The 11717-nt window shown below is 35.7% G+C and overlaps 2 protein-coding genes across 3 annotated transcripts; both read left to right on the forward strand.

Annotated features, from left to right (window-relative positions):
- Positions 1-1073: 1073 nt before the first annotated feature.
- Positions 1074-7302, forward strand: LOC111434308 (transcriptional adapter ADA2b-like). Of its 2 annotated transcripts, none has more exons than XM_023071731.1 (13): positions 1074-1412; positions 1922-1977; positions 2179-2357; positions 2605-2670; positions 2747-2872; positions 2945-3020; positions 3619-3682; positions 3766-3824; positions 3926-4015; positions 4758-4977; positions 5107-5317; positions 5465-5722; positions 6873-7302. In XM_023071731.1, exons 1-13 carry the CDS (start codon positions 1363-1365, stop codon positions 7062-7064), a joined length of 1647 nt encoding a protein of 548 aa, XP_022927499.1. In that variant the 5' UTR covers positions 1074-1362; the 3' UTR covers positions 7065-7302. The 2 variants fall into 2 exon arrangements, with proteins under 2 accessions (XP_022927499.1, XP_022927500.1); XM_023071732.1 differs by having other exon boundaries at positions 3929-4015.
- Positions 7303-8737: 1435 nt separating this feature from the next.
- On the forward strand, positions 8738-10394 carry LOC111434039 (X-linked retinitis pigmentosa GTPase regulator-interacting protein 1-like). Its single transcript, XM_023071336.1, has 2 exons — positions 8738-8868; positions 8981-10394. The coding sequence occupies exon 2, from the start codon at positions 9654-9656 to the stop codon at positions 10392-10394; it is 741 nt and encodes a 246-aa protein (XP_022927104.1). The 5' UTR covers positions 8738-8868; positions 8981-9653.
- The last annotated feature ends 1323 nt before the right edge of the window (positions 10395-11717 follow it).

The raw sequence follows: 11717 nt of genomic DNA on the forward strand, positions 1-11717 counted from the left end.
TTCTTTGATTTAATTTTTATTCATTAATACGTATTTTATAAAAAAATATATGCCTGAAATTTTAATGTATGTTTTAAATTTAAAGTTTTTGAGTTTACTTAAAGGGTCAATATTAATAATTATTATCAAATAAATAATTTTGATAAAATTATAAATATAATTCATTTATTTCCCTCCTTGGTAAAATAAAAATTATTAAATTTATTAGAGTGTTTTACATTTTTTTAATAGAAATTATTTAATATATATATATAAAAGATAAAAAAAAATGACCACGGGAATCTGATCGGCACGAAAATAAATGAAAATTCTTGTGGGGATAGAGATTGAAATAGAAGCTCATATTTTTCGATCTGTATTTATGTCTCAAGCAATTTCTATAACCGAGCCTTAAACGTCTAACGATAAGTTCACTAACCAATAAGTTTAATTCTACTCTTTTTATGCTTCTGGTAGCTAATCGTAGCTTAGGTTCAACCCTAGCCGAGTCAAATTTTACCAATAACCTTCCAAACATATAAGAATTGATGTTAAGACTCATTAATAACATTAAAAACGCTAACTTCAAATGGTAAGAACAACTCTTGAATTGAGTTAAGACAAAAGTCAAGAATGCACGAGGGCTCATGGTGAATGCTTTTGCAGTGGTGGACTATTGCAGTGAACCCTACATGCAACAATAATACAAATACCCGACAAATGAATTGTGAGACAATCAACCACTTATTGAGGGCAAAGTGCTCTCATCCCCTCGCGAACACGATGACACTGAAGATTAGTAACCATGAAAATGAAAGAAAAAGAAATCACTACATGTGCTAAAATAAAGCTATTGAAATCGATCGTATTTAACAATGTTTCGATGAAGAAATCGATCGAGAATGAACTGGAAACTTCAATTGATCGAGAAAAAATGAATGATTGTTTGATTTTAAATTATTAAAAGTAACATTTATCTTAAAATCTTTAGAAGATACTAAAAAATGGATGTTGGGCATAATAGATATCAATAAATGGAATAAAAGAAGAACAAGAAAACAGTATAAGAATTGAACGGTTCTTAAATTGATCATAATAGATACTCTCTGAATTTCATCGTTTTGGGTTTAATCAGAAGGTTTCAGAATTCCGCTGTTTATTCTTCCATTTCAATCACGAACGCACGCTTCTTTTATCCGCACCCCCTAAAAAACCCATCTAATTTGCTCATTTTTTACTAAATTTCCAGTTTCTTCTTCAAGCGGGATCCCTAATCAATGGTGCCCTTCAGCTGGGGCACTTAATCTCAGCCATAGATGCCAGTCTCTGTTGAACAAACACTTGCCCCGTAGTTCGGAATCTTCGTTTGATTTCCGAAATCAAATGGGTCGCTCTCGGGGAAATTTTCAGTCCGACGAGGATCCGTCTCAGAGGTTAACAATTTTTCTCCCTTTCTCTGTGTATTTTCTTGCTCTCGATCAGAACCTTTGCTGATTCGAGGTTTTACTGAAGTTTATGAACATACCCTTTGCGTGTTCGATTGAGTCTTGCAATTTTCATAATGGGGGAAGACATTTGAGTGCATAATCAGGGTGGTATACCAGTTTTGTTGGCTTACTTTACTGGTTTTCTACTGTACTAACTACAATTTGGGTGGTTTGTTCAATTTTTGGAAGTTGGTTTCTCATTAATGTCAATGTCTGCTACTTATTTGGTGTGAAATTTGATGCCAGGCTTGTTATTTTTGGTAACTATAGATTCATTATATGTCATGTTCTGTTCTTTGGTTCAACATTTTGGTGATGTCTTTATCAGTTTTTGACTTGAAGACGTCTTAAATCCGATCATCTGCTCGCGTTTTTGTGTAATATTTCATGTGTTTATGCTTCAAAGATATCTATGTTCATTTTTTTAATTTGAACATTCATTCTTGATGCTGCAGATCTAGGAGAAAAAGGAATTCTTCTAGTGGAGATAATTTGGAATCTACAACACCAGGTTGTTTTCTACTTTGATTAATTGTTTTCGAAACTAGTGGTTATGCTGATTCTTCCTGAACTGTTCTACGTTCCGTTCGATAAGAATTTCTTTTCGATCTACAAGTCGAGAGCTGTTATTTAAATATATTGTGTGCTCTTGTTTTGAACTACTTATTTGTCTCACATTTTTTTCTCTCCTTCAAACTTATTTGGGAGAAAGGTCTAGGGCCAGCTGAAGGCAAAAAAGCCTTATACCACTGCAATTATTGCATTAAAGACATTACAGGGAAAATTCGCATCAAATGTGCCATGTGCCCTGACTTCGACCTTTGTATAGAATGTTTTTCGGTTGGAGCGGAGGTGAAGCCTCATAAAAGCAATCACCCATACAAGGTTATGGTTAGTAATGCCCCCAATGGACTGTATTTTCTCTTAGATCTGATTTTCTTTTAAAGCGAGCTAGTTCAATTCGAGACGAGTATTTTTGGATGTCTTCTCTATTTCATAAGTACCTCTAGTTTTCCCTCTGGATAGAATTACGTCTCAAGTTGAAATGAACGATTCGTTAAAGCGTTACAGTTTCTGCTGAATTCGATTTGAACCCGATATGCATATTCTTTCGTTGAACGTGTCTTCATCTTGACAGGATAATTTATTTTTTCCACTCATTTGCCCAGACTGGAATGCAGATGATGAAATATTACTTTTAGAGGTATGTTATTTTCTACCAATGTCCTTTGGCCTGTATGTTCTTCTTTTGCCCTGAATATTCACATTTCATAATGTAGGGGATTGAGATGTATGGCTTCTGGAATTGGACAGAAGTTGCTGAGCATGTGGGAACGAAGAGTAAAGAACAATGCATAGAACATTATTCAAGTGTATATATGAACTCCCCGTATTTTCCTCTACCGGTACGATATTCTCAACAATTTTGATTCTCCTAGAACCTTGGTTCTTCCAAGTAACTTTTGGATTGTTCTCAGGACATGTCGCATGTCGTTGGAAAAAATAGAAAGGAGCTCCTTGCTATGGCTAAAGGGCATGGTGAAGACAAGAAAGGTTAGTGAGACATTCATCTTTATGTTACGAGCTACATCGGCAATCCACTTGGCGAGGGACATCCTGTCACACTATGACATGTAGATAAATCTTGCAAGAACTATAATTTTGTCAAAGAAAAAAAAAAAAAGAGAAGTATTCGTTAGGTCTTATTATGTAACAGCTCAAGCCCACCGCTAGCAAATATTGTCCTCTTTGGGCTTTTTCTTTCAAGCTTTCCTTCAAGGATTTTTAAAACGCATCTGCTAGGGAGAGGTTTCCACACCCTTATAATGAATGCTTCGTTCTCCTCCCCAACCAATGTGGGATCTCACATATTATCCAGAGATGCTGTGACGTATAAATTTGTCTTGGATGATAAGTTAATTTTGTGGGAAACGGTTTATTTAATAGATTGTGTTAGGTCGTGAGTTTTCCTAGGAAAAACTGACCAATGTTTCTTTTTCTTCTAGAGAAACAAGCTCTAGCCTCACGAGTTGAAGGAATAATTGTTAACTAATGCAAAATTTCTTATATCTCTATTATTGTGCTTTATTCCAGATGATTCTGGTATTGCTTTGATGATGCAGCTTATGATTAATGTGTTATAATGCTGCAGGATTTTCAACGCTTGGAGAGCTTAATTTGAAGGAGGAGCCCCCGTATTCGCCTTCAAGAGTGAAGTATATCAACCTTGCCATTGAATGACTTTTCTCTTTTTTCTTCATTTCCCTACCTTCGCATTAATATTTCCTTTTATTCTCAGAGTTGAAGATATACATAAAGTAGATCCTTCTGGCCGTTTATCATCAAGCTCGACATCAGGTGAGGTGTACATGTCTATTGTTGTTGATCGACTGTGAATGTATATCGTGTTTAATGGACAAGGTGATCATTGGATACTTTGCATGTTCATTTTATGGTAGAAGAAGGTAGCTTCAATACGGCCGCTGCCATTGCCAACAAGAAAGCATCATCTGCAAATCAAGTTAAAGATAGCCTCGTTAAAGTGGAAGGTCTAGTATAGATAAATTCTTGAGATTGCAATTGTGTATCTTTTTAATTGATCTTAGACCTTATACTTTTAATGGAAGCTTGTTTAACTATATATAATCGTTTGTCATTTTAGTGCATACAAGCTCTCTAAATCTCCAGCCAAGGCTTTCTTTCTATATTGTTCTTTTAGATAGGAGTCCTAAGACAATACTGTTAGGAATCACGGATCTCCATAATGGTATGATATTGTCCATTTTGAGCATAAGCTCTCATGGCTTTGCTTTGGGCTTCCCCAAAAGGCCTCATGCCAATGGAGATGTATTCGTTGCTTATAAATCCATGATCATTCCCTAAACTAGCCAATATGGGACTCCCTCCCAACGGTCCTCAACAAATACGTTGTTCACACCGAAGGGATGGACAACGTAGATTATCTAGTCTTTCCTTTTGCTTGACATTGTGTGTTCTCTGGGTTGTGTTGTCTAGTTAAAGTTTCACAGCTTTCATATTGTGTGCCCCCTGGAGCCTTATTATTGTTTCTGGATAACAACCTTTAGCCAGAGTATGTCATTATGAATCTTAGTTTGATTAGAGGACATATTCTTCCCTTCCCGACTCTCTCTTTCAGCGGACGATCATATGGATTCAATGGGAAGGCGATAATATAGTCACACCCTTATTTTATATTTCTTCAAATATTTGCATACTCTTTTTAGAGCACCTGGATGTTGAAGCTAAATTTGTATGATGATATAATGGCAGATTCTCAAACAGATCGGAGCTTTAATGGGAAGAAACCTAATGTTCAAGCAACTAAGGGTCCTTTATTAGAGCTGAGTGGTTACAATGAAAAGAGACAGGAGTTTGATCCAGAATATGATAATGACGCTGAGCAGCTGCTAGCGGAGATGGAGTTTAAGGATGCTGACGGTGAGGACGAGCATGAGCTGAAAATGAGAGTGTTGCGTTTATACTCAAAAAGGTAAAAGTTAGTAACCTTTTTGTTGGCTTTACATGTTGGCAAAAACATCCATCAAAACTTGTTTACCTTTCCATTGTTTCTTTGGTTTCTACTCTCTAAATCTTATATAGTGATGTTATTATCCTGCAGGCTGGATGAGAGGAAGCGGAGAAAAGATTTTATATTACAAAGAAATTTACTTTATCCAAGTTCTTTTGAAAAGGAATTATCAGCTGAAGAGAGGGCGATATGTCGTCAATATGATGTCTTCATGCGTTTCCATTCAAAGGAAGAACACGAGGAATTGCTTCAAACAATTGTTGCAGAGCATCGGACCTTGAAACGAATTCAAGAACTTAAGGTTTTAAAACTCAATTTTCATCATGCAGATTTACGTTAGATTCTTGTTTTCTGCCAATATCGTGTAACTCGTCTGATAATGGCTTAACTAATACATTCAGTTCTCTGCATACTTTTGATGTGCTTACATTTACAAATGATTATCCAGGAAGCTAGATTGGCTGGATGTCGTACACCGAGTGAGGCAGAGATCTTTCTCGATAAGAAAAGGAAAAGAGAATCTGAAGGAGCTGATCATAGAGTGAAAGAAAGTAATCTTACAGGCGCTGGAAGTCGGGGCAATTCAATCATGTTCACTCCATCCGAGTCCGCTGGGAAGGATTCAAATTCACGACCAGCAGTGCAGGCTCTTTCTGGCTCTGTCAACGACTTCGATATGTTTGGCGCAGATTTTCTTTCTGAAGCTGTAAGTGCAATCTCTGACTTACTAAACGAACATCTTAGAGCTTTTCTTATTCACATTTTTCTTGATTTGAGATCCCAATTATTGTAAAAACCATTCTTTAAGAAACAACCCTGTAGGCATTAGTGTAAACGCACCATTAGTCTTTTCATTAGTCTTATGACAATAATCTCAACTATCTACTGGAGTCTATCCCAGGGAAATCTCAGTGCCTTCCCTTGGAACTAAGCTGCTACACTGCTTTATTTCTGTAGCTCCACAACCAAGTCTTCACTAGATTAAGAGAACTCTTTGGTAATCAAATGGAACTAGAAACCTTGGTGAATAAGACTGTAATCTCAACTAAGCTACCAATTCTATTCAATTTTGGACAGCTTTCAGCTTTTATTAGCCAGCTCCCTTTTGACAGCTTTTTCGAACTAATGTTTGCTGTTATTATCATATTCATCGACACTGAACCTTTGTTTAGAATTCAAAGATACCGATGTACAACCTATAGAACAAATCCTATTCAAGTATAGTCGTATCAACTACTCTGAATCATTCACGTATGTTTGTATACCACAAACTTAAAGATTCATGTATTAGCAAAGAGAAATGCACAATTTTCTTTTTACTTTTTTTCTTTTTACTTTAACTGTAACAGCCCAAGCCCACCGCTAGCAGATACTGTCCTCTTTGGGCTTTCCTTTTCGAGCTTCCCCTCAAGGCTTTTAAAACGCGTATGTTAGGGAGATGTTTCCACACCCTTATAAAGAATGCTTCGTTCCCCTCTCCAATCGACGTCTCACAATCCACCTCTCTTCGGGGCTAAGCGTCCTTACTGGCGATGTGCCAGCAAGGATGCTAAGCACCGAAGGGGGGTGAATTGTGGATCCCACATCGATTAGAGAGAGAGAAACGAAGCATTCTTTATAAGGGTGTGGAAACCTCTCTCTAGCAGACGTGTTTTAAAAACCTTGAGGGGAAGTCCAAAAGAAAAAGTCCAAAAAAGACAATATTTGCTAGTGGTGGGCTTTGACTATTACGTAACCTCACCAAAACAGTAATCCATCTTAGAAAACAGCAGACTTGTCTTACTTTATGTCTTCTTGGTGTTTCACTTTATGTCTTCTTGGTGTTTCGATGAGGTGTTTTACTGTTGGATTGGCAGGAAAAAAGGCTATGCAGTGAAATCAGAGTAACTCCACCCCTTTACCTAAAGATGGAAGAAGTTCTATCAGTAGAGATTTTCAATGGGAATGTAACCAAGAAATCTGATGCCCATCACTTATTCAAGATTGATCCAACCAAAATCGACAGAATCTATGAGATGCTCATCAAAAAGGGTATTGCTCATCCTTGATATTCTTCATTTTCTTCTTGTAGCTTAATTCTTACCCCTCGATGAAATGGAAGAACAGTTAGAACTAGAAGCAACTCACCACTATTTATACCGTAATATCAATAGCTTGTGTTATATATATCAAAGCTTTAAACTCTTTATTACTCATTCAACACCCATTTGAATAAACTCCACAAACAAATGGCCAAGAATGTATGTCCAAATTAACATTATTAGCATGGATAAATCTCTCTTATCATTTTGTGGAATTCAATGAAGCCATTATAAGGCTCTGCTGCTTTTATAACCATTACTAACTATTGACAAGTGTCCAGAAATTTCATCAAGTCTTGAGGAAACAGACACCAGAGAGGTCCATGTATTATATATTTTTGTTGCTCTCCTCTGCTCAACAATTTGTGGGATGAAAATTAGATATTTATGGAAGGCTTCCCCTAGGGCTCCAAAAATTGAGTTCTAAAATTGTATTAGATTGACCTTGGGGTTCTTCGGGTTCGAGGTATGCATTTAAACATGCCTCATTTGTCAAAGTCGTAGTCGAGGACGAGCATGGTTGTAGCTCGGCCTCAGGTTTTAGCCACTTTCTAGTATGCATTTAAATATGCTCATTTGGTCCAAAATGACTCGTAACATAATCTTTCACCCTTCAATTGGAGTTCATGGTTGATGTAGTAAGTTGAACTCAAGGAGCTCAACTTGGGACTGTTGTTCGTTTACTACATGCGTGTTTTTTAGTAACCAAAATTTGCACTTTTATAGCCCATTGCAAGATCCATCTCAAACTTTGGATATGTTAGGACGAATTGACTTAACTATTTTAAAGTTCAACTAACTTTTGAGTGCGTTTTTTCTATTCTTGTGTGAACTGTATATAATAGTTACTGTTTGTCGTGAGTATAAACATATCAAATTTTGTCTGTCTATGATTCGATTGATCCCTAAATATAAGGCACACCGAAAATATTTAGACCTTTTCGAGGTCCAACTAGGTTTTAGATGCACATCCATCGTAATTAAACAATGTTAAGCGCAAAATTTAAATCTAATCATCTTTGACTTGGGCACATGACTTTGGTCTAACTTAGGGTGATGCCTAAATTTGGAAATTTTGTCTTTGGCTAACCAATAGTGTCACAGTCATGTTTGTCCAAAGTGTGTTGCCTGTGACCGCATGTTGGATGTTCTGACCATACTTGTATAGGACGTGTTGACTATGAGCACATGCCTGTTCTAAATCCTTTTACTTGCTTTCATGTTAGATAGGCCCTTATTAGCTCATGTTGCATAATACATTGGTGTATGACTGGTCACCAAAATCATGTCTACACCTACTAGGGCTAAAAAGCCCCAAAACGTACTATGGAGGGATGTGACTAGCTGTCAATTCTTCCTATCCATGTTATATACTATCAAAGTTGTTGCTTACTCGCTTTTAGCTTATAACATTGTTTCTTTAAAATTGTTTTCAATGTAACTTCTCGCTCACGTTTTCTAAAACACTTCTCTCAAAACGTGATCCGAGACTCGAGCATACGCTGATATTGTTCGCAAAGTCTGAATTTCACACATCTAACTTATTCACTAAGTTAGAACAAGTACCGCACAATCGTTATCTTGCTGTTGCAAGAGTGCGATTGTTACATCATGCATTCCATGGACCTTCTTGATCAACTAACGCATACATGCCAGGTGGAATTACTCTAGTAACTTGATATAGACCTTTCCACATTGGCCTAAGCACTCGTATAGTCAAATCTCGAGTATTCCAACAACATACAAAAGGAAAGGACAAACACGCCTCCAGGTACGCTCACAAACCGTAACTCTTGCTACACTTACGAAACATCTTAATTGATTCAAGCATTAGAGTGTAATCACAAGTTCTTGCATTGATACCTTAGTTATTCGTTTTGCAGGTAGCTTCATCTCTTTTCTTCACTGAATTCACGCAGAATCACCGTACTTAAAAGGATAGTTTATCTTTACTTAACCGTTACAAAAGTCGGGGATTTAACCATCGACATGTATTTTTCATTTCCAAAAAGAAAAGATGAAGGAAAGGAAATGATTGATTTTGGCAATCAAATAAAGCAAGGATTGTGACGTTTAGAGTGAGGCAATAATGGTAAGGTCTTTCATGGGATCCGACGAGAAGAAAAGGATGGAACACTTTGAGCCTCAAAACCAAATAATAACCCTAATCTCCATTTCTTCATGACTCCACGTGTCCCCTTCTCCTTTATCCCTCCATCCCTTAATTTCATCACTTTCATGGACAAACCCCAGAACCTTCCACCCTCCATTTCCCCCCCCCTCTCTCTCCTCCTTTTTGTCTCAATTCCCTCATATAACTTTCTCTCTCCCCCAAAATACCCTTCTCCTCTCATACCCTCCCTCATGTCCACAAGGTCATTTCAGTCATTTCCCCACTTGAAATCAGCTCGTTTTCATGGGCATGGAAGAGCTAGAAGGACCACTATAAAAGAAACAGAACATGGCAGCTCTGTGTACTTGCTTACTTAACCCAAATCCCCCAAAAATCTCTCGTTTTCAAGAGAAAAGCTCTCATTTTGGTGATTCCCTTTCAAAATGGAGAATAGGGTTGAAGCCATAAACATGGATTCATATGAAAGTTTGGATCTTGATAGAACATCATCAACAAACAATAATGTTGAGAGGTTGAAAAGGATGGTGAAGTTCATAGTGTCAATTTGTGTGTTTTCTTTGGTTTTGGCATTGTTTTTTTCCTTCTTCTCTCTCTTCCCTCATTCATTTACTGTCTATTTCTCCACTTTCCTCTTCTCTCTCCTCAACCATGGCATGGAGAGAAAGTTCATGTTCTTGATCTGTAATGGAATCCTGTTTCTTCTTGCCACTTCCTCTGTTCTTCAAGATTCTTCTCCTTCATCTTCTTCTTCTTCTTCTTCCTCCTCTTTTGGGTATTCTTCATTTTCCCATTCTGTTCATCATGATCAATTTGAACATGATCTTGTGGCTGATGCCTCTGATGGGTATGATTCTGATGAGTCAGAAGAACAAGAACATGAAGAACATGAAGATGAACATGAAGATGAACATGAAGATGAACATGAAGATGAACATGAAGATGAACATGAAGATGAACATGAAGAACAAGAAGAAGATGAAGAAGATGAAGGGTGTTTTACAGAGGAGGTTGAAGAAGAAGAGGAGGAAGAAGGAAAAAGGAGGGATTTAGAGGTGGTGGTGAGTACAGAAGAATTGAACAAGAAAATAGAAGAGTTTATAAGGAAAATGAAGGAGGAAATGAGGATTGAAGCAGCTCAAACTCAGCAGCTCATTGCAGTGTAATTGATAATATTTTATAACAAGCTTTTTGATGTTTTTAAGGTTTGTGTGCTTTCGTGTTTTGTGTTTTTAATAAAGTGTTCAGATTCTGGAAATATTGAACAAATTTGGAGTGAATTTACTGCTCAAACAATCATAAAACGTACTTAATCATCACAGTCCGATATGATTATCTCTTGTTGACCGATTATAACAAGATCCTGACTCTAATAGAAACGAGTAGCAATCTCTCTTTTATTCTATTTGCTTGTAATACTATTATACCTATTTGAAGTTACGAATGTTTTTCCAACTTTAGACTCGTTATGTGTTTGTTGAACTCATCGGTTTCGCGTCTATTGAAAGTAGATTATCGTCGTTACCATTAGCATTTGGTACTCTTTGATAGTTTCTCTCGTTTACGGCAAACTTTTGGTGTCCTTCTGAAATAAAAAACATAAAAAAAAAGGAAATAGTTACGAGAATAGACAACAATTAAGATAACCAATCGGATGCGGATTAAAATTAGGGAGGTGTTAATCAATTGTTAGTTGAATAAACACACTACCATTTGTATTTTATTCTTAATTAAGAGATATATTTATCATTCTACCATTTGTATTTTATTCTTAGTTAAGAGATATATTTATCATTTTATGTGATATTTTTTATTTTAACAAGACGAAAAATTGAATTAGACGTGAAACTCTATTTTTTATCGAAAAAAATCGTCTATAAAGTATGAAAAAGTCGTCATAGTAAAATAAACTTCCAGTAATCGAGAAAATGGAAATATTACAAACTGCTAGCATTGCGATGGTTTATTTTTTGTTCCTAAAAATTACTATAAATTTTTTTTTTCAGGAATATTCCACATAAATATTTAATTGACGTAATACTAAATAGTTTATTTATTTTTTTTAATATTTTTTTTTGAAGGAAATAAAAAAATTAAGTATTAATTAATGAATAAATTCAATAAATAAAATTAATTTAATGAAATCTAGATGAAGGATTTTTTTTTTTTAATTTAATTTGGAAAATATCATTCTTTATGTTTTTAGTATTTTAATATTCAAATATAATTGAAAGTAAAAATGTATTTTTTTAAAATTAAAATAAATTTGAGTTGTTTTAGGACGCATGAATTAATCCAATTTATAAAATTTTTATTTATTTGAATTTAGTCGGATTCGAATAAGTTCATAACCCAATCTATAAGAGTTCGGTTCGTCGGGTCATTGAGTTTTTTTGAACATTTCTAATTGATCGAGACCTATGCTTTCGTAAAAATTAGATGTTTGAATATCCGCTAATAAGCAAAAAAAAAAAAAAAAAAAAAAAAAA

The sequence above is a fragment of the Cucurbita moschata genome, unplaced genomic scaffold (genome assembly GCF_002738365.1).
Source record: "Cucurbita moschata cultivar Rifu unplaced genomic scaffold, Cmos_1.0 Cmo_Scf00044, whole genome shotgun sequence".
NCBI lineage: Eukaryota > Viridiplantae > Streptophyta > Magnoliopsida > Cucurbitales > Cucurbitaceae > Cucurbita > Cucurbita moschata.